This window comes from Heptranchias perlo, chromosome 5 (genome assembly GCF_035084215.1).
Source record: "Heptranchias perlo isolate sHepPer1 chromosome 5, sHepPer1.hap1, whole genome shotgun sequence".
NCBI lineage: Eukaryota > Metazoa > Chordata > Chondrichthyes > Hexanchiformes > Hexanchidae > Heptranchias > Heptranchias perlo.
In genome coordinates this window covers 14,085,579-14,112,495 of record NC_090329.1, presented here as the reverse complement: position 1 = coordinate 14,112,495, position 26,917 = coordinate 14,085,579, and the positions used below count along the sequence as shown (strand labels likewise).

Genomic DNA, 26,917 nt, shown 5'->3' with positions numbered 1-26,917 from the left:
CTCGCACTTCTGGATAGGATATAAGAAAAAGGTTTCAAGTTGCACCTCCTCACAGCAATGGAACTGAGATAAGATACTTAGCATCATGGGAGAGCACAGCAATAGCGCTCTGTGATGCCTAAGTCTTCAAGTTTTCTTTTTATGGCTTTCCTTCCAATATCTGTTTCCTCTACGGGTTATCAGACTCTGGAACGGCACAAGGTTTAGCATTAACAAGTCTCAAGTCAGACGAGACATTAGACTAGGTTTTGTTTCTCGCTCCACAGAGTAATGGAAATGTAAAACGGACTCCCAGCTGAGGCTGAGATGGTTAACTTGTTTAAAAAGGAACTGGATGAATATCTGGCTGGGAATGGGATTGGTGGCTATGGAGATCAGCATGGGTGAGATGATCAAATGCAACAATGGTTCCTGCATTTCTGAGGTGGGGAATAGTGGAAATGTCAGGATGGACAGATATTCTGGCGCTTTATTTGATAATCTTTGAGGAACAAACAATGTTTATGTATATTAATGAGTTTATTCCTATCAATGAGGTCATTGATAGGAATAAAGAGCACACTGAGATAACGTACAGAGTCATGTGCAATTAATGGAAAAAGAATCTGAGGATGAACCATCAATTACAGCACAGGTGGAGTGATTTGAGAGAAAATTAACCAGTCAAATTGATAGCTTTGGTAAGGATACTGTGCCACGTTCGTTTATAAGCTTTGGAGATGCCCAAGCCAATGACAAAGAGCTCAAGAGCAGAGTTCTAGAAGTGCAGATCAAATGCATCACCAGTGGAATGGCCAAACTGAAAACCATGCTAGCAATCAAAGAAAATGCCAGAACTAAAAACAGAAAATGCTGAGAAACTCAGCAAGTCAGGCAGCATCTGTGGAGAAAGAAACAGAGTTGATGTTTCAGGTCGAAGACCTTTCGTCAGCAGTTCTGACAAAAGGTTTTCAACCTGAAACGTTAACTCTGTTTCTTTCTCCACAGATGCTGCCTGACTTGTTGAGTTTCTCCAGCATTTTCTGTTTTTATTTCAGATTTCCAGCAACCGCAGTATTTTGCTTTTGAAAATGCCAGAACTAGTGGATGGATAATTTGAGAATTAACACTGGTTTCAAGAACTTTAAAAGTACCAGTGTGAAATCAATAGGATGGTAGTTGGAAGGGTAAGAGGGACTACCTTTCTTAGGGATAAGGTGAATACAAACAAATTTCAAATTTCAAAAGGTGGGCTGTGAGACTGAAGAGATAATACGGGGCGGTGATATGCTCTGAGGCACATATCTTAAGGACATTGAAAGGGATCCTGTCCAGACCAGAGGTCTTATTGGAGTCCAGAGGGCAGAAGCCGTGGCAAGAACAACTTGAGTTTGGTCATGGAGGTGGAACAGAATGGAGGGTGATTCTTACTAAGATCATTCAGATCAGAGGAGAAAAGGCAGGAAAGAGTAACATCAGGATGAAAGAGGAATGAAAAACGAAGATTCATAGAGGTTAGGGCAATGAAGTAATCAGCAACTTCTGGAGAGGCAGAAAGACAGAAATTGAGACTTTTACCAGAAAAGTTGTGTTCAGCAGCTGCAATAGTAGATTTACAGACTATACAAGAGATAAAATTGCCTTAGACACTTCAGTGATCAAGGAGCCACATTTGACATGTAGGATTTTTATGAGAGACAGGTATGATTGAACCAAGATGTAGGAGCAAACCAGACAGAAAGGGGAGAATGAGATATGGAAGTAAAATAATATCAGTCACCTCACTGGCACTGCTAGAATAGAAGAATGAAAGCAACAGTTAGACCAGAGAAAGGCACTAAGGACTTCTCAAAGATTGTCCTAGTTGGCCGAATTATAAGGGTAGAATTCCTGATCAGCAAAGTTCACATACTAACTTGCATTACATTTCTGTCTACTTTGCCTATGTGTTAATCCATTTAAAATACAATTTAACACCTGTGTATGAACAGCACACACAGAAATGTAGTATAAACATGTTCATCGCTCATATGTGAATTTTGCTGATCAGAAGTTATACTCTGTAAGTGCCAAACAAGATGTAACTGGTTTACAGAGTGTGATTTGTTTGAGGGTATTCTGCAAAAGATAGATGAGACAATGGTCAGAAGGGCCCAGCAATGACAAGACAAGATACAGTGTATGTGTCAGGACTGGAGGAGAAGAAAAGGTCTCAAAGACTGACTGAATAATTGGGATGGTGAAGAATATGGGCAAGCAGATTGGTTCAAAGTCGTTCCGAATAACGAAGGACTTAGTATTTCTGGTGGCCTGATCAGGAGAGGAAAAGAAGTGGAGCCATTGCTGAAGGCGATAGTAAAATTGGCAAGAATGGAGATTTCAGCAAAGACATTTAGTGAAGTGATAAAACCACAGGAGATCTAAGTCAGATGATGCAAAAGAGTTAAAGTAAACAGGAGGAAGACCAAAATGAACAGAAATACTTACTTTCGATCCAAAGTTGGGTTAGAAAGTGTAAGATAGGAATTGGAAGGAGGAAGAGATAGAAAGCAGTGAAACAAGAGCATTGAAATAAGAGGAACACTATCGCATGCAAGTGTATTGAAGTCACACTCTACCCTGATTTGGATATATAGCACCAATCTTTCATTGTCGCTGCAATTCTCTACCTAACACCACAGTCGGAGCACAATCACAACAAGGACTGCAGAGGTTCCAGAAAGCAACCCGCCACCAACTTTTCATGGCAGCTAGGGATGGGTAATAAACATGGCGTTGCCAGCATTGCTCACGTCCCTTGAACACATAAAGACGGGCTTCGGTGGTGAACAAAAGTGAAGGAGGGACGACAGCAAATGAAAGTGCACAGAATTGGGATTTGAAGCAATGCAGGATGAAGTGGGAAAGAGGAAGTAGCAGATGTGGTCACAGAATATTTTGAGTAACACGTACTAATTCTTTGTTTCGATGCTAGGGCAAATTAAGTGGAACGGACAGAGCAACTGGTAATGAGGGTGGGCAGGCACAGGGTGTCACGGACAACAAATGCACAATGACTGTCACAATGAGTGCTACAAATTTACAGGAAAGCATTTCCTGACATTAGAACGTGCAGATTACAGGATATGACTCTGAGCCAAGATTGGGGATAAAGAAAAGAAAACAGAATAAATTCCCAGATATCACAATCCCACCTGAGCAGGGAAGGTGGCCGGCCAACCTCGACATCCCTGCCGCATGTATATGATGGTGGGAAGGTGGAGCCCATTGCCCACCTCATTTCCATGTCTCCCTCTGTAACTACCACTGACTCCAGGGATTGCCAGGAAAGGACTGGTTGTAGACCCTGGGTAGCAGCAGAATACCTGCTGAAGCCCCCGTTGGAGGGAGAGGGCCCAGTTGTGGCTACTTCGCCCTTTCTTCTGGCACCCTCGTTTAGGCCTTGGCTCAGTCCTCCTCTGGTGCTATGGCAGGCGTTCATTGCAGCACCACTGCATTTTCCTCCATTGTAGCGGCGAGCTCTCTTCTTGTGGAGAGGGGACCTCACTGGAGCCCGCCCTGCTCGTGTAAAGGAGCCCCAGCCCAGGGAAATAGTTCGCAGTCGCGGTGGGCACAAGTCCTGCCCCCAACCCTACTCCAGGAAAATCCAAGCCAAGGTGTACACTGGCGAGAACACTGTACAGTTTAAGTATGACATCCTCTACTGTGATGGCTGTGTAGCTCAGTATTCTATTGCTTTTTGCTTTGGTGATTGTGGTGGATAGCGACAAACATCTGCCTCATGCACCCAAATCGCACTGTATGAATTGAATAGCAGCCATACCATTTCAAGAACCACGAACAAACATGTCTGACTAATGTATCCTGCATAAGCTTGATAACAAAAATGTATCAATTGACCACTAAAAGCGTCATAACGACTTGTCACTGTACAAGTCACACTTCACCCTGTATATTCATGTGTACACAAATATTAATTTCCCTCTGGGGAAATTTTACTGTTTTTACTCTATTTGTTACTTTGGTTCAAGTGTAGCAACAAAAGTTTTTTGCAACACATAAAGACTTATTGAGAAGGTAAAAGCAGAAATACTCACAGGAGATCCCGGACGGCCAATTTCACCCGGAAGTCCAGAAGGACCAGGAGAGCCCTACAGCAAAGTGACACAGTTTAAGCTGAATGGAGGCTTTCGTCTCATTGTGGAATACGTTAAGGTTGGATTAATCAATTGAAACACACAAAACTCAGGCAGTAGGATCATGTGGCGTCAGGATCAAAATTCTCCAACACCCATCACCTCCTGCACGGCCTCGTGAGCAGTGGGCAACTGACTGAGACAAAAATGCACGGCCGTGCTTGCCTACGACTTTCCATCCACTGAAACCAATAGCTGAATAGGGCGGGCAATGCAGCCATAATTCTCCGATAAGTTGCCCGCTATGGGCAAAGCCCTGCCAGTAATCTCAAGAAATTCCATCCCATGTCCCATTGACAGAGCATGCTTCAAAACGGCCACTGGCCAAATTTCGCTTTCTGAATTTGATTTTGTTTCATTGCTTTAGATGTTATTCTAAAGTGCTCCGATAACCGCAGTGGGTAAATACATCGTGCGGCGTGGTACTGAGCCAAAATGGACCAGGAGAGGCTCAGGTTCAACGCCTGATCTGCTCCGAGTTCGCTGTCTGCTGGGCGAGGTGTTACAATTCAACTTGCAGTCCCCAGACCAGAAAAGGGGGAAAGATAGGAATGTAGGAACATAGGAAGTAGACTATTGAGCCCCTTGAGCCTGTTCCGCCATTCAATTAGATCATGGCCGATCTGTATTTTAACTCCATCCACCCGCCTTGGTTCCGTAATCAGGATCAACCAGGATTCCCACTATCCAGTGATTCCTGACGGAAAGCGCGCGGGTGGATGCTTGGCGGAGACCAGGTGCGGGTTCAGCGGCGATGCCACAATGCTCATATAGCCTGCTAACATTCCGTGCCTAGGCTCATGTATAAAGAAATGCCTCTTGGACAAGTTACGGAGAGGCTGTTCATCCCTGTGGAACTGTACCTTTGTATGAGTCACTGCTATCAGGGCAGATGGGGTAAAAAGAGGAAAGAACTTGAACAAGAGGAATTATACTGTGGGAGGGAAGGCTAATAGCACAGTGCACTGGAGCTTTATATCACAGAAATACACAGAAGATACAACACGGAAACGGGCCATCCTGCTCAACCAGTCCGTGTCGGCATTTATCCTCCACACACGAGCAAATAGTCCCAATCACATTTACCCACACTCTTCACATATCATTTCATCCTCTTTTCCTTCATCCATCTTGAATGTTAACATAGTCTCTGCCTCAACCACTAACCCTGGAAATGAATTCCCAGCCTCACAACTCTCTGTGTAAAGAGGTTTCTCCTGCCCTCTGTTCTAAATCTCTTCCATTTAATCTTGTATCCATGGCCCCCTCATTCTTGACCCCTCAACCACTGGAAACAATCTGCTTCTATCTACCCTATCCCATCATTTCATAATTTTAAACACTTCTATCATATCGCTCCGTAATCCATGTTCTAATGGAAAAAGGGCCCAATTTTTCACATCTTTCTTCATATTTGTTTTTCCTCCTATCATGCAGCATCCTAGAGAATCTACATTGTACCTTCTCTAAAGCTTCAACATCCTTCCTATAGTGTGGAGCCCCGATACTGAATACAGTACTCTATCTTTCTTAAGGTCCCTTATGGGCCCATCATTGCCCCCTGGCTATTATATTTTATACTTCTTGTGATAAAACACTGTGCCACCAGCATCCATAATGCCCACAGAGTGAGTTTCTCGTATCAGTCATGTCACACCATTGTGGGGACGTACTGATAGTAAGTCTGACTGACTACACACTAAATTAGCAGAGGCCTGGGAGCTACATCTCCAGCCCATCCGTTCAACTAGAGATGCTGTGTGATGCAGGGAGACTTCAAAGGCGAACAAGGAGAAAATAACCGTGTATATTTTTATGCAGAGGAAAAAAAAACATAGCTCCAACAAAAGAAAATGAGGACAATTATTAGTGGAAAACTGCTCACATTTCAATAATTAACCAATAACTTGTCATAGCCATTGTACTGTCACTCTACTTACAGCTGGCCCAGGTTCGTCCCCACCCTGCAAACAAAGCATAGCAAACATTTCAATATAAACATTTTTTAAATGGACATTTTTTTAAAGAGAAGTAATCGATTTTTCTATTTCCCTGCACTGCAAAAAACAAAAGACACAAAAATAAACTGGAACTGGAAAACAAATAATTCCGTATTTTGCCGACTGAGATGTGTCAATTTTCTCCATCCTCTCAATCCCCTTCTTCTCCAAGATCCTCGAGCTAGTCAACGCCATTCGACTTCATTCCCACTTTGTCCACCACTGCCTCTTCAAAACCCTTAAGTCTTGGCTTTCCACTGCTCTGGTCAATGTCACCAACAATATTCTGTTTGAGCGTGACCAGTGCATGTTATTTCTCCTTGACCTGTCCTGTGGCCTTTGGTATCTTTGGCCACGCACTCTTCCACCTCCGTGCCCAGCTATCTGTCACTGTCCTTCTATGGTTCCAGTCCTATTGGTAATGAATAGCCAGCACCTCTGCTGAAACAGTCTCTCCTCTTCCATCCGTATATTCACCTCCGGTGTGCCACAAGGCTTTGTCCTCAGTCACCTGCTATTCCTCATTTACATGCTCCCCTTGGCAACATTATCTGTAAGCATTGGGGTCATGTACGCCAGTGACACCTAACTTTACCCCTCCGCATTCACCCTTAGAACAGCCCCATGCCCCCGATTGTTACCGTACTATCAGACTGCCTGTCCACTATCAAGTTGTGGATTACCCAGAGACTTCTTCCACCTAAACATGGGCAAGGCTGAAGTCATGGAATCATAGCATCATAGAATCATAGAAAATTTGCGGCACAGAAGGAGGCCATTCGACCCATCGTGTTCGCACCGGCCGAAATGAGCCTCCCAGGCTAATCCCACTTTCCAGCACTTGGTCCACAGACCCCCACCACCCTCTGGGTGAAAAAAACATTTTTTCTCAGCTCCCCTCTGATCCTTCTACCAACCACCTTAAATCTATGCCCCCTGGTTATTGACTTCTCTGCTAAGGGAAATAGGTCCTTCCTATCCACTCTATCTAGGCCCTTCATAATTTTGTACACCTCAATTAAATCACTACTCAGCCAGTGTTTTATACTGTTCCAAAGAAAACAACCACAACCTCTCCAATCTTTCCTCATAGCTAAAATTCTCCAGTCCTGGCAACATCCTCGTAAATTTCCTCTGTACCCTTTCCAGTGCAATTACATCCTTCCTGTAATGTGGTGACCAGAACTGTACACAGTACTCAAGCTGTGGCCTAACTAGTGTTTTATGCAGTTCCAGTATAACCTCCCTGCTCTTATATTCTGTGCCTCGGCTAATAAAGGAAAGTATCCCGTATGCCTTTTTAACCACCTTATCTACCTGTCCTGCTACCTTCAGGGATCTGCTCTCTGGAATTCTCTTCCTAATCCCCTCCACTTTCTTACATCTCTGCCCATCTTCAACAGTCTCCTTAAAACCAAACTCCCCTCTACTTATTTCATGCTCAGTGCTATCTAACCACCCCCTCCCCCCATTCAAATGCTAAGTCCCTTATTAAGGGCCTTGGGGAATTTTGCAAAAGTAAAGTTGCCATATAAGTGCAGATTGCTGTCACCAGGTTTCATTATATTAAATAGCATGCTGTCTGAAACACAAAACCGATGTCTGGCCAAATATGATTATTCTCCAGTTAAGCAGTGCTTTACCGAAGTATAGACGAATATTTTGCACTCCTGACAACTTTTTACAGAACGGTTTAAAATTTTATGTTCAACCTATTTCAACATTGTAAATATTTGGACTTACGGGAGGTCCACGAGATCCTGCTGCTCCTGGTTCACCCTAGAAAAAACAATCTGAATTATCTTCTTTTTCAGTAACAGGAAGTGTTAGCTTTAATTTTCTTTTTGGTCAAGAGTCACCAGATCAAAATTACAGCCTTCAATTTTACCTCTGTAGATTTTGGAGCTGAATTTCCTCTCCAGTACACCTGGGGGAGGCAGAATTCCTGGGACAAAGGAGTGGAAAAGAGGATGGAGATCCATGCAGAGGAGTCTCTGTCCCCTTTACGTTGCCTGGAGATTTCTGGAGTCTCCCCCCAGGGGCAGGCCGAATGCTTGCGTCTGCAGCAGACACATGCAAGAGCGTGCTAATAAGGCAGAAGGGTAACAGGCTCACCTGATCTCCCCGGAGGGGCAGCCATTTTGAGGGGTGCCCAGAAGATGGGCCTCAGGCTCTGCACCCAACACCTCTCCAATCAGAAGATCAGAGCGGGGCAGACAGCAAAGACGAAAGGACCAATAATGTAAGGAAAGGGTTCTTTTTATAGTAATTTCTTGATATTAACTATAGCTTTTAAGTGAGTTTCTATTAGTAATGTTCAGTTAGTAAAAGGGATTCTAGTCAGGCAGTGTTTTAGCTGATAAAGAGATTTAGCAGAGGCCACAAAATGTCTTTGTTTGCTCATCCTTGAAAGCTACCATAAATCTTGCAGCTATGAGACATGTTTGACCATCAATTCAAGGTGTTAGAATTTCAACAGCTCAGACTGCTAACTCCTCAGAGAACATTGATAAGGAATGTGATCAAGTGCTGTAACTGTCTCCAGTTGAATGACTTGAGTGATAGCTCAGCCAAGGTGAAGCCATGATAAACTGTGGGGAGCGATTCTTGTTAAAACTGAAGTTATTGCAGCTAATTAGATGAGATAATGTTGAAAGATGCAGATTCTTGTGAAAGAAAGGTTTAAGAGGTGGGTGTTGGAATAGATACTTCAGAAATTGATGAGGCCTCATCAGCCGTTCCCCTCGAGCTCAAAAATTGTAACAGGTGAATTCTCTGGTAACTCGTCTTATCGTAAGTGGGCTCTTAAGTACATGTGTAATTGTTATTGATAATAGTCATCATTGTATGCTTAATTCCAATGATTGCCAATGAACCCCATTATCTTGAGGAATAACTTATAAAGTTGTAAGTAAAAACATTTACTCCCTAACCCCCTTTTGCTCTCAGGGATAGCAGGACAGAGATTTAAATGTTGGTTTAATACAGAGCAATCTATACCACTCCTGGGAAGCCTATTTAGCAAGAACTCCCCCATATCAACACCAGCACATTCCTACAGAGGAGGGATAGGTTGAAAAGAGAAGGGAGATGGATCAGGAACCACGAGGATAGTGGCCCAAGCCAAGACCATCAGCTACAACCCTCATCTCATAGACAATGCCAATAAAGCATCTGTGTTTGGAAGTGCTGCTAGACCAATACATACAGCTATATCGTTATCCACTCCTGTGAGGGCACCAGTGTACCATAGAATGAACCAGTGCAAAATTCAGAAAAAAATAATTTTAAAAAATGGAAATGACTTCCCACGTAACCTTTGAACTGTCCCACTTTGTGTCAAAAAAAAAATTAGATTAAATGAGGAACACTTCCTCTACTCGTGCCGTTTCCTCACATTTTACTACTTGCTCTCTCACTCTCAATGTTTCATGTTAAAATAGAAGGGTAGATTTTCTGGTCCCAGCTAATTGCAGCAGTGACTCGAACATTGTGAACGCCCTTTGTGATGACGGCATCTAGAGTGGACTTAGGAACTTAGGAACAGGAGTAGGCCATTCAGCCCCTCGAACCTGTTCTGCCAATCCATTAGATCATAGCTGACCTGTACCTCAACTCCATTTCCCACCTTTGATCCATATCCCTTGATACCCCTACCCAACACAAATCTGTCAATCTAAGTCTTAAAATTTTCAATTGACCCCCAGCATCCACAGCCTTTTAGGGGCAGAGAAATACAGATTTCCACTACCCTTTGTGTGAAAAACTGCTTCCAAATTTCAGTCCTAAATGGCCTGGCTCTAATTTTAAGATTGTGCCCCCCTTGTTCTGGTTTCCCCCACCAGGGGAAATAGTTTCTCTTAATCCACTCTATTAAATCTCGATTATTTTAAACACCACTACTCCTGTTCCTATGTCATCTGTGAATCGACACTACAATGCAGTAGCCTTTTCCCCTCCCTGCACTCCCTTTCAAGTGTGCTTCTCACTGGGAGTGCAGAAATGATGAATTCATCCATAAATCTCTGTCAGTCTATGGAAAACTATTAGCCTGAATATTTGACGCTACGTTTTGTATAATAGTACTGAACTGCATATTGGCTTATTAAATATCTCAGCCACTCTTATCTGTATCTTACTGCTGTGCCTCATTCTGTTATACAGAGCAAAGATGCTTTCTCTTTTGTGCACACACCTGCAGTATACACACACAAATACTTTCACCTGTCCTGTGCTCTTTACTTACCTTGGGTCCTGGTTGTCCAGGAATCCCCGGTGATCCCTCTTGTCCTGTTAATCCCTGTGCATATGCAGAAATTCAACAAAAAAAAGTATAAGAACACGTTCAACTGATATTTATTCTTAAATAAAGTAATTGAAGTTTAAATATTAGTTAACATCGGCAGGCACCTTTTTCCCAAAATAGTGGAAAGTTATTAAATTCTCAGCAGTAAACAGTGTAATGGTTCCACTTCTCCCTGCAGTATGTGTTGACTTACCATATTTACAAGTTGTCAATGTGCATTAAACCTGTGGCCAAAAAATACACTCCACCAAGAGTGCACCAGAACTGCCAGAACCTAGGACACAATATGGCAGGACCTGAGCTTACAATGAACACCCCGGGATGGCTTTGTGAGGGTAGAGTCTCCACCTGCCCCTTACAAGGCCAACGTCATAAGGATTGGGGGTGGGCAGGTACTCCCTACAATGGGAGTTCCCACAATCTCAGCCCGGCAGTTGGTTGGCCAAGGTATGCCTGTTGAGAAGAAGCCGACCCAGTAACAGACCGTGAGGACCATCTGGCCTTCCAGGGACTGTAGCGAGAACTGCCGAAGATTTGATACCAAATAATTGTTTTTTTTTTCATTTTTAAAGCAGCTCTCTTAACAAAGTGGGGGTGGAGTGAGTGGGCGGGGATGGTTCATAGTTTGTTTCTAGGAGCGGCCCTGCCCCACAAGCGGGGGCACCTCCGCCACAGTGTGGGGCCTGTTGGACAGGCGGGCAACCCACAAGCCCGTCAACTGGTACAGGCATCTGGCTTTGGCACCCGAATGAAGGGTCCTTCCCCTGGTTCCGTGAACCGTGGCAGGGTCAGAGGTGGCGAACTCGTCCAGGCTCATCTTGGCATCTCTGTCAGATTCCACTCCTCCACGGATTTTTGGAGCCTGCATTTACATGCTGGCACTATTTGTGATAATTAATTTAGTCGGTCCACACATATTATCACATAAATCAGTTTCAAAAATAAATTACCAGCAATAAATGTATTATCTAAGTGGAGTGAATCTGATTCATGACATGTGGAAATTACACGTCATGCATCAGATTCACTCCATTAAGTCAGGATCAGTACACTCGATGTAATTATATATCTTCATTAAGGTCCTAATTCACTTTTTTAAAACTTTTTTTTCTTTTTTGAATTATCTCCCCAAGGAAGAAATACAAGTTGGGGTACAGTTCCATGGACACCAGCAGCTTTATTTGAGAATGGACAGTATAGTGTTTTCAAGCTGTTCAACTGTGGGAAGTGAGGGGGGGATTGTATCCCAGCTGAGCCCCATCCTGCTAAAAAGCAACATCCACATATGCATATTTCTGCAGGGAACACTGATTAGCAAACACTATGGGAGCCCCGTCTGATTTTTCCCATCTCTAATCCATGTGCACTAAGGCGAGTTGTAAACCTCTTCCACAATTACTGCCCTGGACTAAGATCAGCTGAACTCAGCATAGGCCTGGAATGGAACCAAAGACTCTCTTGCTTTGTATGGCTCAATAACACAACCCACAGTGCATTTACCCACAGACTCAATGGGATTATTCAAATAGACAAAAACGCAATAAACATTTACGCCATTAATTTGGCAAAGAGGTTATGTTAAACTTGTATAGAAACTTGGTTGGACCACACAATGCCCAGTCCTGGTCTCCATATTATAAAAAGGATACAGAGGCATTGGAGAGGGTGCAAAAAAGATTCACAAGGATGATACCAGAACTGAGAGGATATCCTTATCAGGAAAGGCTGAACAGACTGGGACTCTTTTCTCTAGAAAAGAGAAGGCTGAGGGATGACCTGATAAGAGGTCTTTAAGATAATGATAGGATTTGATAGGGCAGACGTACAGAAATTTTTCCACTTGTGGGGGAGTCCAAAACTAGAGGTCATAAGTATAAAATAGTCGCTAATAAATCCAATAGGGAATGAAGAAGAAACTTCTTTAACCAAAGAGTAGTAAGAATGTGGAACGCACTGCCACAAGGAGGCAAATATCATAGATACATTTAAGGAGAAGCTAGATAAGTACATGAGGGAGATAGGAATAGAAGGATATGCCAATAGGGTTAGATGAAGGAGAGAGGAAGGAGGCTCGTGTGGAGCATAAACGCCGGCATAGACCAGTTGGGCCGAATGGCCTGTTTCTGTGCTGTAGTTTCAATGTAACTCTATGTAATTGCCATAACTTTGGTGGAAGATGCGCAGCAACACTGGAGAAAAAAAGCATAAATGGTGTTTACGCTGCTTTTCCCAGGTTTCTGTGGATCTTCCTCCAAATTGCCCACAAAAAACACAAACTTCATTCTCGTTAAAAAGTGGAATTTTCCAAATGTTAGCTTGAATAAAGTAACTTACATTGACTGCTTTTATATCTTGTAATTTTTGTTTAAACATTTATCATTGTAATAGGGTAATGTAAATTAACAACCCATATCGGTCCACATATATGCTTGCTTTCTATTTTTTCTCTCCATTCAATGACTAATATCTGCCCAGACATGCACATCTAATGCTGAGAATTGCATAATTTGTATCACATTTGTGAAATGATGAGAAGTAAATAAAAAGGTATCATTTCAGATATTGCAGTACAATTAAATTCAGCAGTGATTCTTTACTCAATTAACTTTCTTCTCCTTCCAGGTTTCTCCCCTCCTCTTCTGAAGGTGCTGTCCTCGTTTCTTGCACAGTTCATGGGCACAAGTCACCAGCCTGTACCTCACCCAAGTGGCCATTCTTCGTGTGTGAGTTTAGACAGTAAGGCCTAAATTTTCCTCAGCCCGTCAGGAACATGATGGGGTCGAGGTTTCTTCCCTTTCATGTGACCCCACTGGCAACTAACAGTACTTTCGGGGGAAGATCTCTCGGTAGGCAGGGAAGGTTCAAGGCAGGACTCGCATTCGGCCCATCGTGCCTGTGCCAGCTCTTTGAAAGAGTTTCCAGATCGTAACAATTTGCTGCGAAAAAAAAAATTCTCCTCATCTCCCCTCTGGTTCTTTTGCCAATTATCTTAAATCTGTGTCCTCTGGTTACTGACACACCCGCCAGTGGAAACAGAATAAATAAGGAGAAACTATCAAAAACCCCATGATTTTGAACATCTCTATTAAATCTCCCGTTAACCTTCTCTGCTCTAAGGAGAACAATCCCAACTTCTCCAGTCTCTCCATATACTTACTCTGTTGTTGTACAGACTATTAGCCCAACTGCGCCCTTGCCCAGCACAAGTGGGCTGCAAGGAGTGGTCGCAAGTGTTACCATTTCTCAGATAGTGACAATGCAGTTGAGAACATGGGAACATAGGAACGGGAGTAGGCCATTTAACCCCTCGAGCCTGTTCCGCCATTCAATGAGATCATGGCTGATCTGTGCCCTAATTCCATATACCTGCCTTAGCCCCATATCCCTTAATCCCTTTGGCTAACAAAAATCTATCAATCTCAGATTTAAAATTAACAATTGAGCTAGCATCAACTGCCATTTGCAGAAGAGAGTTCCAAACTTCCACCACTCTTTGCGTGTAGAAGTCCTTCCTAACTTCACTCCTGAAAGGTCTGGCTCTAATTTTTAGGCTATGTCCCCTAGTCCTAGACTCCCCAACCAGTGGAAATAGTTTCTCTGTATCTACCCTATCAGTTCCCCTTAACATCTTGAAAACTTCGATCAAATCACCCCTTAATCTTCTAAATTCCAGGGAATAAAACCCTAATTTGTGTAATCTCGCCTCGTAATTTAACCCTTGGAGTCCAGGTATCATTCTAGTAAATCTACGTTGCACTCCCTCCAAGGCCAATATAGCCTTCCTAAGGTGTCCAGAACTGAACACAGTTCTCCTGGTGTGGTCTGACCAGGGCTTTGTATAGCTGTAGCATAACTTCTACACCCTTTTATTCTAGTCCTCTGGATATAAAGGCCAGCATTCCATTAGCCTTTTTGATTATTTTCTGTACCTGTCCATGACATTTTAATGATCTATGTACATGGGCCCTTAAGTCTCTTTGGACCTCCACGGTTGCATCAATCAAGCCCCCTCCAATGCCAGCACAGGATGGACCATCTAGCTTCCGCCCAGTAGGCACCGAACATATGAGCAACATGGCACTGTTGTACCAACCTATGTATCACTGAGGCAATTCCTCTCACATACTGCTGGCAATGGGTTGTTCTGTGCCACCTCCACTACTCTCCAATCCATCGGTACAGTCGCAGCCACCAGTCCACACAACCTCCTGACACTAGGCAGCACCACATAGGAGTGGGAGGTTAGCTTCACATGTGGAAAGAGTTTTAAGCACAAGGGTTACATAGAGTTACAGAGAATTTACAGCACAGAAATAGGCCATTCGGCCCAACTGGTCTATGCCAGTGTTTATGCCCCAAACGAGCCTCTTCCCACCTTACGTCATCTAACCCCATCTGCATATCCTTGTATTCCTTTCTCCTTCATGTACTTATCCAGCTTCCCCATAGATACGGTGTTAAGAAATAATAATAGGACATAATCAAGAGACAATCAGTAAACATGGACATCTTTGGTACGAATAATGTGAATTCACAAACTGCACATTCACAGAATGAAAGCCCTTCCTGCTAATGAAATTTAGGGAGTGTTTAGTCAGGGTCTTTAATGCCGCATGGGTGGACAACAAGAAAGATATGAAATCTGAGGCCTGTCTGAACAGGACAGTGATCACTTGTTTAATGCAGTGATGCACTGCTGATTGACTTATGTGACTAAGCTCGCCCAGGACTGCCTGGAAACCTATGTGACATAAAAAATTAGTGATGTTGCCACCTTTACAACCTCTGAAAGAGGCTGCAGCTCTGGTGCCAACAGCTGGCATAACGCATTTACTTCTCTAGAGGAATCTACAGTTTTCTCTCACACTTGGGAGATATCCATATATCACCTCCTTGGTCTGTAGACCCTCTGGTACAGGTACCTACATGCCGGGTGGTGCTCACCTACACAATGCCACATTATCCGGGCTTTCCTCCTCTCTATTCTCATCATTATCTTCCTCAAAGAAAAAAAAAATGGAACTCCAAGAGAGAAATACATCATTTATTTACAATACTATTCTCAATTTAGACTCTTTGGAAATAGCAGCAACTAGGAACATAGGGAAAGGAGTAGGCCATTCAGCCCCACAAGCCTGTTCCACCATTCAATTATATCATGGCTGATCTATATCTTAACTCCATCTACCCGCCTTGGTTCCATAACCCTTAATACCCTTGCCTGACAAAAATCTTATCAATCTCAGTTTTGAAATTTTCAATTGACTCCCAGCCTCAACAGCTTTTTGGGGGAGAGAGTTCCAGATTTCCACTACCCTTTGTGTGAAGAAGTGATTCCTGACATCCCTCCTGAATGGCCTGGCTCTAATTTTAAGGTTATGCTCCCTTGTTCTGGACACTCCCACCAGAGGAAATGGTGTATCTCTATCTACCCTATCAAATCCTTTAATCATCTTAAACACCTCAATTAGATCACCCCTTAATCTTCTATACTCAAGGGAATACAAGCCTAGTCTATGCAACCTGTCCTCATAATTTAACCCTTTTAGCCTTGGTATCATTCTGGTGAATCTACGCTGCACCCCCTCCAAGGCCAATATATAAGCCACAGACACAGCTGTTGGTCTGCACCACTTCAGTGGGTCAGGCAGGAACACTTCAAGGTGCTAACACTTCAGCAGGAGCAGCTCCGAGGAAATTCCCGGCCATTCTTTCTGCATTTGCAAGATATTAAGGAAAGCAACTAGCAACAAAAATCAACATCTCATGTCCTTGATTTTGTAAGAAGGTTTTGCTTTTTCAAACCATGATAAGATTATCAGATGAATGCACAGTCTGAGCACTTCAAAAAATCTGAGTACTTGTACAGTGACATCGGGAGCACTCAAAACATTTTCTCCAACTGAGACCTGTGACAGCCAACATAAGTACTGTACCAGACGACAGCTTCACCTACTTTCAGACAAAGCTCCAAACATGGTTATGGATATAAAACAGAATGTTGAATAATAATAAGTAATAATGATACATGTACGCAACTGCAGCGCCACTTCACCTTCCATCTCGCTTTCTCGTGTGCACTCGATCTCTCTCTCTCGCCTCCGCTCTCCAAGAACCTTTTGTGTTTTGCCTTATGTACCTTATTTCCCACCTCCCTTTCCCCAGAGGTGGAAGGAGCCACGTCTTCACCTTCTCACAGCCCAGTTATTAAATTTAATCCTACAAGTGAGTTCAAATATATTTAAGATGTCTTGCTGGTGTACTCATGTGCTGTATCACAGGGTGAAAGGACATGGTGCTCAGTGACTTCCTGACCTCAGTCAAGCTACCAGAGAGAAATATCAAAGTAAGGAACTTCCCTATGGAGAGGGAAAATACAAAGGGAAGCCCTGTGCCTTCTTATCAAAACATGAAATAAGGGGAAAAAAAAACGTTTCAATCACAGATCATGCACTATCACTTGTTACCAAATCAATTTAATCTCCTGGACAAAAATTCTGCAATATTTCTTCCCCTCTCCAAGTTTAAACAAGTTCCAGAATACCTTTCTAAACTCACATCCTACATCATAAATTGGTGGTCTTCCTTAGAGGGACATAGTCTAGTAGTCCCATCAGCTCCAAAAACAACAGGTTGCACACAACGTTTGATCATCCCTGTTCATACGATCTTCATAACCTCCAATCCTGCTCCTAACCAGATACTCAGGCAAGTTTTTTCTTAAATTATACCGCACGTCGTTCTTTAGTTTTCACACATTCAGGCATTGTTGTTGTGGTACACAGCGAATGTGGCACAGTGTATAAATTTAGGGCACGTGATCTGGCACAGAAAAAAGTCACAGGGCAATTGTGGGAGAAATGGCAAAAGTTGTGGAGAATATTCTTTTTCCAGTCAATTTTTCCGCTCACATGCAGTTTAATTTTGATCAGCTGGTGTTCTGCCTTTCTGCACCCACCAAGCATTGAAGGGAATTTGCAGCTGGCAACAGTTCCAGCTGGTTTTATAGTCAGCAAGCACTCAGCTCCCCTCCAGCTATTAGTACTGTTTAAAATTAGAGTCTGAATGAAAATCTCAGCGAGCATTCGGGGAGCTGAGCGCTGGTTACCGTAACACCTGGTCCTCAGGTTCAACAAGCATTCCCTCCACCTACTGGCACTATTTTGAGTTTCACTGAAAGTGCCAATGACCAGAGGACTGTAGGACCAGCTGTTACTGATACTCTCTGGTCTTACAGTTGGCGAGTGTTTGGCTCCATTCAGGCTCCCATTTTTTACTGACCACAAGGCCAGCTTGTAGAGTGACCGGCTGTTAACGTCCTTCAGTGTTAAGCCGGCAGAACGAGGCAGAACTCGGGGACTTTAAAAACGCAGTGCTGATCAAAATTAAAGTGACAGTGAGAGAACAAACTGACTGGGAAAGTTGATCTCTGAGGTGAAAATGTCAGGGTTCATTGTGGGATCTCACACGGCAACAAATCACTTGCTGATTTCATAATACAGCGTGGTTGGGAGTGAAGCTTATAAAGTGCCAGGGGACAGTTCCGATGACTAGTGTTGGTAGGTGCTATGAGTAATCAGCTGTAATGATGCCCAGTGAATTTTTGGCTTTGTGACCTTCCATAGTTTTGGGGGGGGACTGAGTTGATAAGTTTGCTTCTCATCTAGTTCCTGGGCTACATGGGGCATGTTATTTTTTAAAGTTGTTAACTAACACTGCTGTATCTGGGACTCCATTTTCAAATACTTGCAACTCAGTTTTGGGCACTGCACCTCAGGAAGGATATATTGGCCTTGGAGGGGGTGCAGCGCAGATTCACCAGAATGATACCTGGTCCTAGAGGGTTAAATTATGAGGACAGGTTGCATAAACTTGGTTTGTATTCCCTTGAGAATAGAAGATTAAGGGGTGATCTGATCGAGGTGTTTAAAATGTTAAAAGAATTTGATAAGGTAGATACTGAGAAACTATTTCATCTGGTGAGGAAATCAAGAACAAGGGGACATAACCTTCAAATTAGAGCTAGGTCATTCAGCAGTGAGATCAGGAAGCACTTTTTCCACACAAAGGGTGGTAGAAATTTGGAACTCCCTCCCCCCCAAAAGCTGTGCATGCTGGGGGTCAATTGATGCTTTCAAGATTGAGATTGATAGATTTTTGTTAAGTAAGGGTATCAAGGGATATGGAGCAAAAGTGGGAAAATGGAGTTGAGGTGCACAGCAGCCATGATCTTATTGAATGGCAGAGCAGGCCCGAGGGGCTGAATGGTCCTATGGAGCAATACTCATCAAGCTGGGGAATATTAATCCTGGGAAATGCAATGCATTCCACTCTGTGCCTCCAGGGACAATGTAAAGCATTCCCAGGTATGATATGGCATGGCCAGATGCAAAGCAAAGCTTCCATTTCACACACCAGCCCTCTGAGCAAATGCCCATTTTACACCAAATGTGTAGTATTACGGGTATTTTTGAGTTGAGAACCCGTATCTACTAGGTACTGGGTTGAGTCTTCTCAAACTCATTTCAACTAGGACTCTCAGTGAGAATAGACTTTCATCCCATTAACCTGGGTTAGTTTCAAACTCAGGCAATGGGGATGAAAGGTCAGTATGCCAACCCACGTCACCACCAGTTACCAGAGGTCATTTCTTTTTACTATAATGTTCAAACATTTATTATTCTAAATCAATAGCTTCAACTTTATGGTTCTATGTATATTGCTCCCCCTACATCTCAATAGACAAATCCAATCATGATCTCACTCATTGAAAATCGTCGGTTCATTTTATGAAGTCATTCAGTGGAATAGTTCCATGGTAAAGAAAACAATGATTTAAGAACAAATGAATAAAAAGATCTTTCAGTTAAAAACTGAAATCTATATTGCCAGATAGAAATTTGCTTAAAGGTTCAGCAAACCGGTAAAGTTTTCCATCCAGGTAAATTTGTCTGAAGTTACCAAATTAAAGTAATCCAAAGACGAAGATAAGCGGCACATATGAGCCCCCAAATTGCAAGTCTCAGCTCCCAGTGCGGAGTCTCGCTTAACAGAGCATATTGGAGAGTTGGCTGCAGAGGTCAGCAGGTGCAATTCCTGGCATTTCAATTTTCCAGCCATAAAAATCAATGCAATGAAATCAATATTCCTCATTATTGGAAATCCACTGACACAAAGATTTATTTTCTTGTTTGCTCTATACAATGAGTAGTCTACAGTGAAATAATGACAATTGATTGACAGCAATACAGATGGAAGAATCGAGCACTCATTCATTACACTCCCAGTTTACCAGCCATTAATATCAATCCAATTCAATCAAAGTCCCATGTTATTTGACACTCACTGACACTGAGGTTTACTTAATTACTCATTCTGTACATGCTAAGTACCCTACTGCAGATAAACGGCACTAAAGTAGTTCTGCTTCACATTTACTGCAGTTGCTAGCGATAATTAGATACCCAAGACTTATTGCAAGGAAGTGTTCTCATTGCTTAAGTCTTACTTTTGAAGTCACCTAAATCTTTCGGTTTATAAAAAACAAAATACTGAACAAGAAAAGGCCATTTGGCCCATCAACCTTGGGAGCAGCGGATCACAGAATATCCCCCCATAATGTACTCATTCCTTCTCAAATACCCTGTTCAGACTCGACCGACTGCAGTTCTTCCTTTATATCGTTGCATTTGCTGTGTGGCATTGTTAATCATTAGGTTGGCAGGTGGGCGCTGTTTCAAGCCCATCTGCCTGGATACCCTTGGGGTAGTTTTACATATTCACGCTCCTGGAGCAAAGCTTCAGCCACCAGCAGTGCATGCTGGGCATTTGGGCAGGCACCCTCCCACCATTCATTTTAATGGGCAGAAAATCAAGGACCCAAATTCCTGATGTACTGTCCCGGCAGATGAAGCTCCATGGCAGAAGTGCAAATTCTTAAAATGATCGCTCTGATATGGGAATTGAATTCGATTGAATTGAATGAGACAAATGTAGACGGCAAATTCAATGGTGTCAATGGTGCTATTAACAACCTTGAGCTCTTGTCAAGTGTGGCTCCACGCCAGAACACAGCAGCGCTGAATTTACCATTACCAATATGTCTCATAATTCTGACCCTGATGATTGCTGGAAGAGAAACTGTACTTGAGATTACTGACAGTCAAGTAACACAGTTTCCCTTCCAACAACCCTGCTCCAGCAAGTGATGATTTGCCCTGCACTGCATTCCCAGCAGACAATATATTCATTGAGTGAAGTTGTGCCACTGCTATTCCATGTACAATTTGCAGACTCATACTGAATTTCAGCTGTATCAGCCTTTGTGTTCCTAGTTTGGTTTAAGCACTGCAAAAGGCATTTTGTGGGCAGTGCTCGTCATTCATGATGTCATTGGACTTTATGATGTCAATGCAAGGGTTGTTCTAAACAAAATGTCTGCTTCTAGCATGTGGTTCTACAGTGTAAAACAGGGTAACACCAGGAGACTGACAAAAATCATTACAGATATTTTCTTTTATAACATTTAAGATACTGGAGCACTTGTGTAGGCTTTCCCTTTAATTTAAACTTGGAACTATTATCCACTGCAAAGACTTAAAGGAAAATATGGAAGTGCTTCTGGTAGAAAGTGGGAGAAGAGGTGAACCAGGACTCAGAGAGGAGGAAGAGGCAAGAGTCTGAGACAGGGCAGAAAGGCAGATGGGAAGCTGAAGAGATAATGCCTATGATCGTACTGTTGACCGTTTGTAGTTTGCTTTCTGTTTTTGTCCTGGAAAGTAGAGCGGTCATCTTATAAATGGGTCTGCTTATGTGCAACTATATATTGGTGGTCACATAAAAACATCAATTCGTCCAGATGTTGGCACTTGGTATAGACATGGATCCTCATTCGGGACATCCAAGCCAGGAAATATTAAGTAGCACCTGAGTACCATTACTTAACCATTACTAACTTTTCCTTGTTCAAGTGCAACCAGACCTGTCCAAATCATCAACTCCCAGGTAAGTCAATGGAGCCACAATGAATTCACTAATTCAACTACACACCGGAGTTACACCACAGATTTTGCATCAGTACAAAACTGTACATCGTTCTGAATCGACACAAAATGTGTAACATAACTGGCCCGTTAACTAAAAACATTAAAGTAATATTGTCCTTTAAATTTTTTGAGTTTCTTCCATGAGTTGGCATCACTTCAATCTACCCGTTTATCTCCAAAGAATTCTAAATGTGTAGTTACAGGTGTATAACTTTTTTGCAACATTATAAATCATTCTACACATCCTTATTTTGAAAGGAAACAAATTGTTTTCTTTTAAGCTGCCATTTTAGCTCAGGATTTGCACCAACTCTCGAGGACGATAGTTAGAACTTCCACTCCTGCTCCCCTCCAGAACTTTCCCATTTCCCTTGAGGACCTGGGGCTGTTTCACCACTTTTTTGTCTTATTATTTTTATATATTTTTTTAAATCATTCTCTTATTAATCTTTAAAATATATAATCTGGTAACAGAGACTTTTAAACGTCTAGGGCAGGATTTTAAAGTCCGGGGGGGGAGGGGGGGTGATTTGCAGGTGCGAAACCTGGAAGAGTAGACGCAATCACAACCCTAGTGAGGCCAATCAAAGCCTCTTCCGGGTTTCGCGCCCAGCAACCAGCTTGATTGACAGGCTGGCTGCTGACAGGAGCTACATGTCGGTGGGGGGGGGGGGACAAAGAGAGAGAGAGCGACCTCATCGGCAGTTAGGATAGAGATGGGGGGGGCAACAAAGATTAGAGTGGCGATATTGGACATCAGGATCAGAGTGGAGACATTGGACATCAGGATCAGAGTGGAGACATCAGTCATCGGGATCAGAGTGGAGACATCGGACATCGGAGATCACGGGGGTGCGAGGGGGGAGAAGTCCAGACAACATCATTTTTAAGGTATGTTTATTTACTTTTTTTACAATGGGAAATGTAATTTTATTTAATTTATTTAGTCTATTTTTCCTTGATCCAGCCCTTGCCACCTGGTTTCACCAGGCGTGAATTGGAAGCCGTAGGAAAGCCGCTCAGGTAACGTTAAAATCTTTTTAGGTGTCCAATAGACAAAAAATAAACTACCTTAAGTACTTCAATGAGGTATATTTACCCCTTTAATTATCAGCCTGCCTGATTTAAGTCGGGGCGGGATTTCCTGGTGACTGACCTGCACACGCACACAGGTTTACCTGAGTCGGATTCAAAAATGTGCGGATTCAAGCCAGGATATCTGTCCACTCCCAAAAACAGCCATCTTGATTGTCCTTCCCCACTCCCCCGCCCCCAACCCACCCATTTTTCCCTTTTAAAATCCTGCCCCTGGGGTTGCCAACTCTGGTTGAATATATTCCTGGAGGTTTCATCACATGACCTCCTGCCTCCAACTGCCCCACCCCCCAACATTCCCGCCATTGGTCGCCCGACATGTCCATCCTCACGGTGCCCTGCCGTCCCAGATCTAATTGGAAAGAGCACACTTTCCGTTACCCGATTGGATGATTCAAACAGCCTTTTTCCCCATGTCCAATATTTTTATAACTTGTAAACAAAAGTGTTCAATGAAAAAAAATTTAAAACCAACATTTTTTTTTAATGACCCTATGATTATTCTCCAGGGTTGCTGGCGGCAGTGTCCTGGAGATTAGTCTTTAGTTCCTGGAGACTCCAGGTCAATCCTGGAGGGTTGGCAACCTCATGGGAATGGAGAGTGACTTGCTGTGAAAGTCCCTCTTGGATCCTCACGTTTATTCCCAGGTCACAGGGACAAGCAAACCGATACTATACAGGGCTGGGGAACCCCCTCTGGACTCTGGCTGGTTCAATGTTTAAAAATATAAATAAAAAACACATTAGCAGGCATGTCCTTTCACATGAAGCCCGTCTGAGTACTGCATTTGCTGCGTGTGTGTGGATTGATTTTTGTTTATATTTTGAATGGATGTGGCTCAAGCGCTTTTTCTTTTTTTTAACATAGGCACAATAAAGGCGCTGTTTAGAACGGAAGTCCTGGAATTCGCCGCTTTAACTCCTTCGGTTCAGGTTATTTGAAGTGAATTCCCCGAGTCGTCCAGTCGCCTTTAACCAGCACTGAATCCCATCTCATCCGATAGTCAACCCAGTTAGCTCAGGGTGAAGCAATCAACATCACCACCCCATGAAGTGGACATTCCTCCCCCTCAATGTGTTTAATATACTTTGCACACACACACACACACATATATATATATATATATATATATTTGTTAGACTCTTGTTGAAAGGAATCAAGGTCACTTAAAACCAATTTTCTACTTACATCTGCTCCTGACGCTCCCACTACTCCGACTGCGCCAATTTTACCCGAGTCACCTTTCGGACCCTAAAATAGAATCAAAGTTGAGAGAGAGCATCATAGATGATTGATTGTTATGTATTTCTTTTTAACCTAAATAATTTTGATGAAAATATACAGAGGGGAGGGGAAAAAGTACTCACCGGTAGACCCGGGGAGCCATCCGGACCTCGATCACCCTAAAGGTAAATCACAGAAAGTTGACAAATCTGTCACAAAAATAGGTCGAATTATTTCAATGATATGGTTAGAAGGGATGGTGCTTCTAAAGGAGGGGCGGGGGTGGTGTGTTAGAGTGAAATTAATTCAAAATATTGGTGTTTAAAGTGGGTGGCGAGCTTTCCCCACAGAGGCTGCAGCTCATTCCGTCCCATCTCAGTTGGGGTCAACCCCACACAGCCCAGCAGACCGAGTGAAAGGGCTTGTGTTTGCTTTTCCTTCTTCAAAGGTTCCGGTTCTCATTTGTAATTTGTAATACTGCTGCGGAACAATGGTTTTCAATGGGAGGGAGAGAGGGGGAGGAGGGGAAGGGGAGAGAGGGGGAGGAGGGGAAGGGGAGAGAAGGAAGGGAGAGGCAGAAGAGGGAGAAGGGGAGAGAGAGAGGAGAAGAAGGGAAGGGAGAGAGGGGGAAGGGGAGAGAAGGAAGGGAGAGGCAGAAGAGGGAGAAGGGGAGAGAGAGAGAGGGGAAGAAGGGAAGGGAGAGAGGGGGAAGGGGAGAGAAGGAAGGGAGAGGCAGACGAGGGGAAAGGGGAGAGGGAGAGGGGAAGGAGAGAGGGGAAGAAGGGAAGGGGAGAGGGGGAAGGGGAGAAGGAGAGGGAGGAGGAAGGGGAGGGAGAGGGGAAGAAGGGAAGGAGAGAAGGGAAGGGAGAGAGGGGTAGGGGAGAGGGAGGGGAAGGAGAGAGGAGGAAGGGGAGGGAGAGAGGGGGAAGGGAGAGAGGGGTAGGGGAGAGGGAGGGGGAGGAGGAAGGGGAGGGAGAGAGGGGAAGAAGGGGAGGAGAGAAGGGAAGGGAGAGAGGGGGGCTTGTCAGCGGTTTAAGGCTTTATCCAATTACTTACATCAATTCCGTCCACACCGGGGACTCCTGCCGGGCCTGGGGGACCTGTTTGTCCTGAATCATCTGGTAAATCCTGCGGTTTAAAAGCCATTAAAAAGAAAAGTTTGTATTAATAAAGAAAAAATACAATGCATATGCAGCGCCGTTTACGAAAAGTTTGTATTGATTTAAATGTAATGTATCTACTGTTTTATAAATGCTTCAATTGGAACATGTCGTTATCATTTCTTCTGTGTGGCAATATTGCTGCCGGGGACCATTCATCAGGGAATGATATCCAGTTGTTTTAATAACTCTTTGCTTTCAGTTCTTGTCTATAAAAGGCTTCCCCACATCCCCAAAAAGGAAAAACGATTGTAACTATTTCTTGCACTATTTGGTGCTTCTTCTGTTTCAGTTCTTAAGTTGGCCCCAATCCCCTGTGCGACTACCCTACTTGATAAGATTTATTAATGAAAATGTGGATTAAAAGCCTATTTAGAATAAGCGATTTCCCGCGACTGCTTAAAATAACGTCCTATACTGCACAATACTTTCTATTTGATTACTGCGCCAAGTCAAGGGTCGTAATCGATATCAAAAGGTAAACTGTGAAACAAAATGCAGTTTTAACTTCATCAGCAGCTATAAAGAGTGTCATCATCGCTCGTTCCTCCTCCGCCAATCCAACGATCCTAAATACCAGTCCACTTCCCCGCAATATTCCTCTAGCAGCCAGCTATAGATCACCAATATCTGTATACGTTCAGCCCAGTCCAGCTATTGTATTCCTAAATCAGTCACATTAAAACGTCGATATCATCCACGAAACGAGCTTCTCTGTTCCAGATTTAATTTTTCCTTTTTTTAAAAAATAAAGTTTTCTTTCTATAAATGTTAAGCTTCGGAATCGGATTAGAAAACAATCAGTGAAAGTGCATCCACAGGTAGAACTATCTTACTGCCAGAGATTGTCCAGGTGTTTCCCTCACGCGAGTATATAGTTTCAATGTGTAACAGACCAGGTATTTATTGTAACCAATGGTCCAGTATTTGAGCCGGAGTGATGGACTAGATGGAACACAGATACAGAGGGGTGAAAGCAGTCTTCTAGTCGAAATTTCAGTCATATGTCATATTAACTACAATGGATTGGAAACCGCTTCCACGGTTTTAATGCTTTCGTTTAACAATTTTAGTTAGAACATTTGTGGTCCAAAAATTCCCTTCAAAAATAACAACGCGGCAGCTGCAGTAAGGGTCGGCCAACTTGAAAAGAAATAGACACTTAAGGTCAAAATTAATATCCACTTACTTGAGTTAAACCCAGACGCAGTATCTGTAGAAAAATCACTAGATACAGGAGTCCGGCTTGCCTGCAGGAGCTCGCCATGGTTACCCAATGGCTAGGTAGATTGCCTCTATCCTTTCTCTCCTCTTAGTTGAATATTAGGCCGCCAAGAAAATCGCCCTAGCTGATCCCCTACTTGCATAGGAATGAGGTCTTATGTTTATTAATATCCCACTGTCAGGCTATGTGATTGGAGGACTTGACAGTCCCTGGGCGGCCCTTCAGAGCAATATCCACAAGCTACCTTTTCACATTCTACATAAACTTTATAGACCGGTTTCTAATCATGCAGTTTATAAGTAAGGAAGAAAAACAAAACTATTCCTGTTTATAAAATTGAGATGTAGAGATTAAGGAGGTTGTAATCATGTGAAATGGCATTTTTTTTTGAAAGTCTTAATAGACGATATTTTCTTACCCAATTTCGGACAGGAAGTTCAGGGCAAGATTCGCGCTGTGCTCTGTGAGGATCGCAGTGAATGATCATCCATTGGAGTTCGAACTGTCCATGACAAAGGGGAATTACACGGGTTTATCAGATACAGTCATTTAACTTCACATGTAGCTCATTAACTATACAAAGCAACCGATTCCTGAAATGTACCTCAAGGTTTTAAATTTTAAACTCGAACACCTGTCAGCCATTTGTTGTGTGTGTCTATTACCCTTTCAAAAATAAAGATTTT

The 26,917-nt window shown here is 43.1% G+C and overlaps 2 protein-coding genes across 2 annotated transcripts in view; both read right to left on the bottom strand.

Moving 5' to 3' along the window:
• Positions 1-26,360, bottom strand: part of col9a1b (collagen, type IX, alpha 1b) — a 118,751-nt gene extending 92,391 nt beyond the window's left edge. Inside the window, exons 1-8 of the mRNA XM_067983708.1 lie at positions 26,196-26,360; positions 24,903-24,974; positions 23,990-24,025; positions 23,811-23,873; positions 10,422-10,475; positions 7,919-7,954; positions 6,116-6,139; positions 4,077-4,130 (exon numbers count right to left, since the gene is read on the bottom strand). Of these exons, the coding sequence (XP_067839809.1) occupies positions 4,077-4,130; positions 6,116-6,139; positions 7,919-7,954; positions 10,422-10,475; positions 23,811-23,873; positions 23,990-24,025; positions 24,903-24,974; positions 26,196-26,273 (417 nt within the window). The 5' untranslated portion in view covers positions 26,274-26,360. The remainder of the gene's footprint in view (positions 1-4,076; positions 4,131-6,115; positions 6,140-7,918; positions 7,955-10,421; positions 10,476-23,810; positions 23,874-23,989; positions 24,026-24,902; positions 24,975-26,195) is intronic.
• A 189-nt stretch (positions 26,361-26,549) lies between these two features.
• Positions 26,550-26,917, bottom strand: part of LOC137321558 (collagen alpha-1(IX) chain-like) — a 30,804-nt gene continuing 30,436 nt past the window's right edge. Inside the window, exons 5-6 of the mRNA XM_067983955.1 lie at positions 26,650-26,733; positions 26,550-26,555 (exon numbers count right to left, since the gene is read on the bottom strand). Of these exons, the coding sequence (XP_067840056.1) occupies positions 26,550-26,555; positions 26,650-26,733 (90 nt within the window). The remainder of the gene's footprint in view (positions 26,556-26,649; positions 26,734-26,917) is intronic.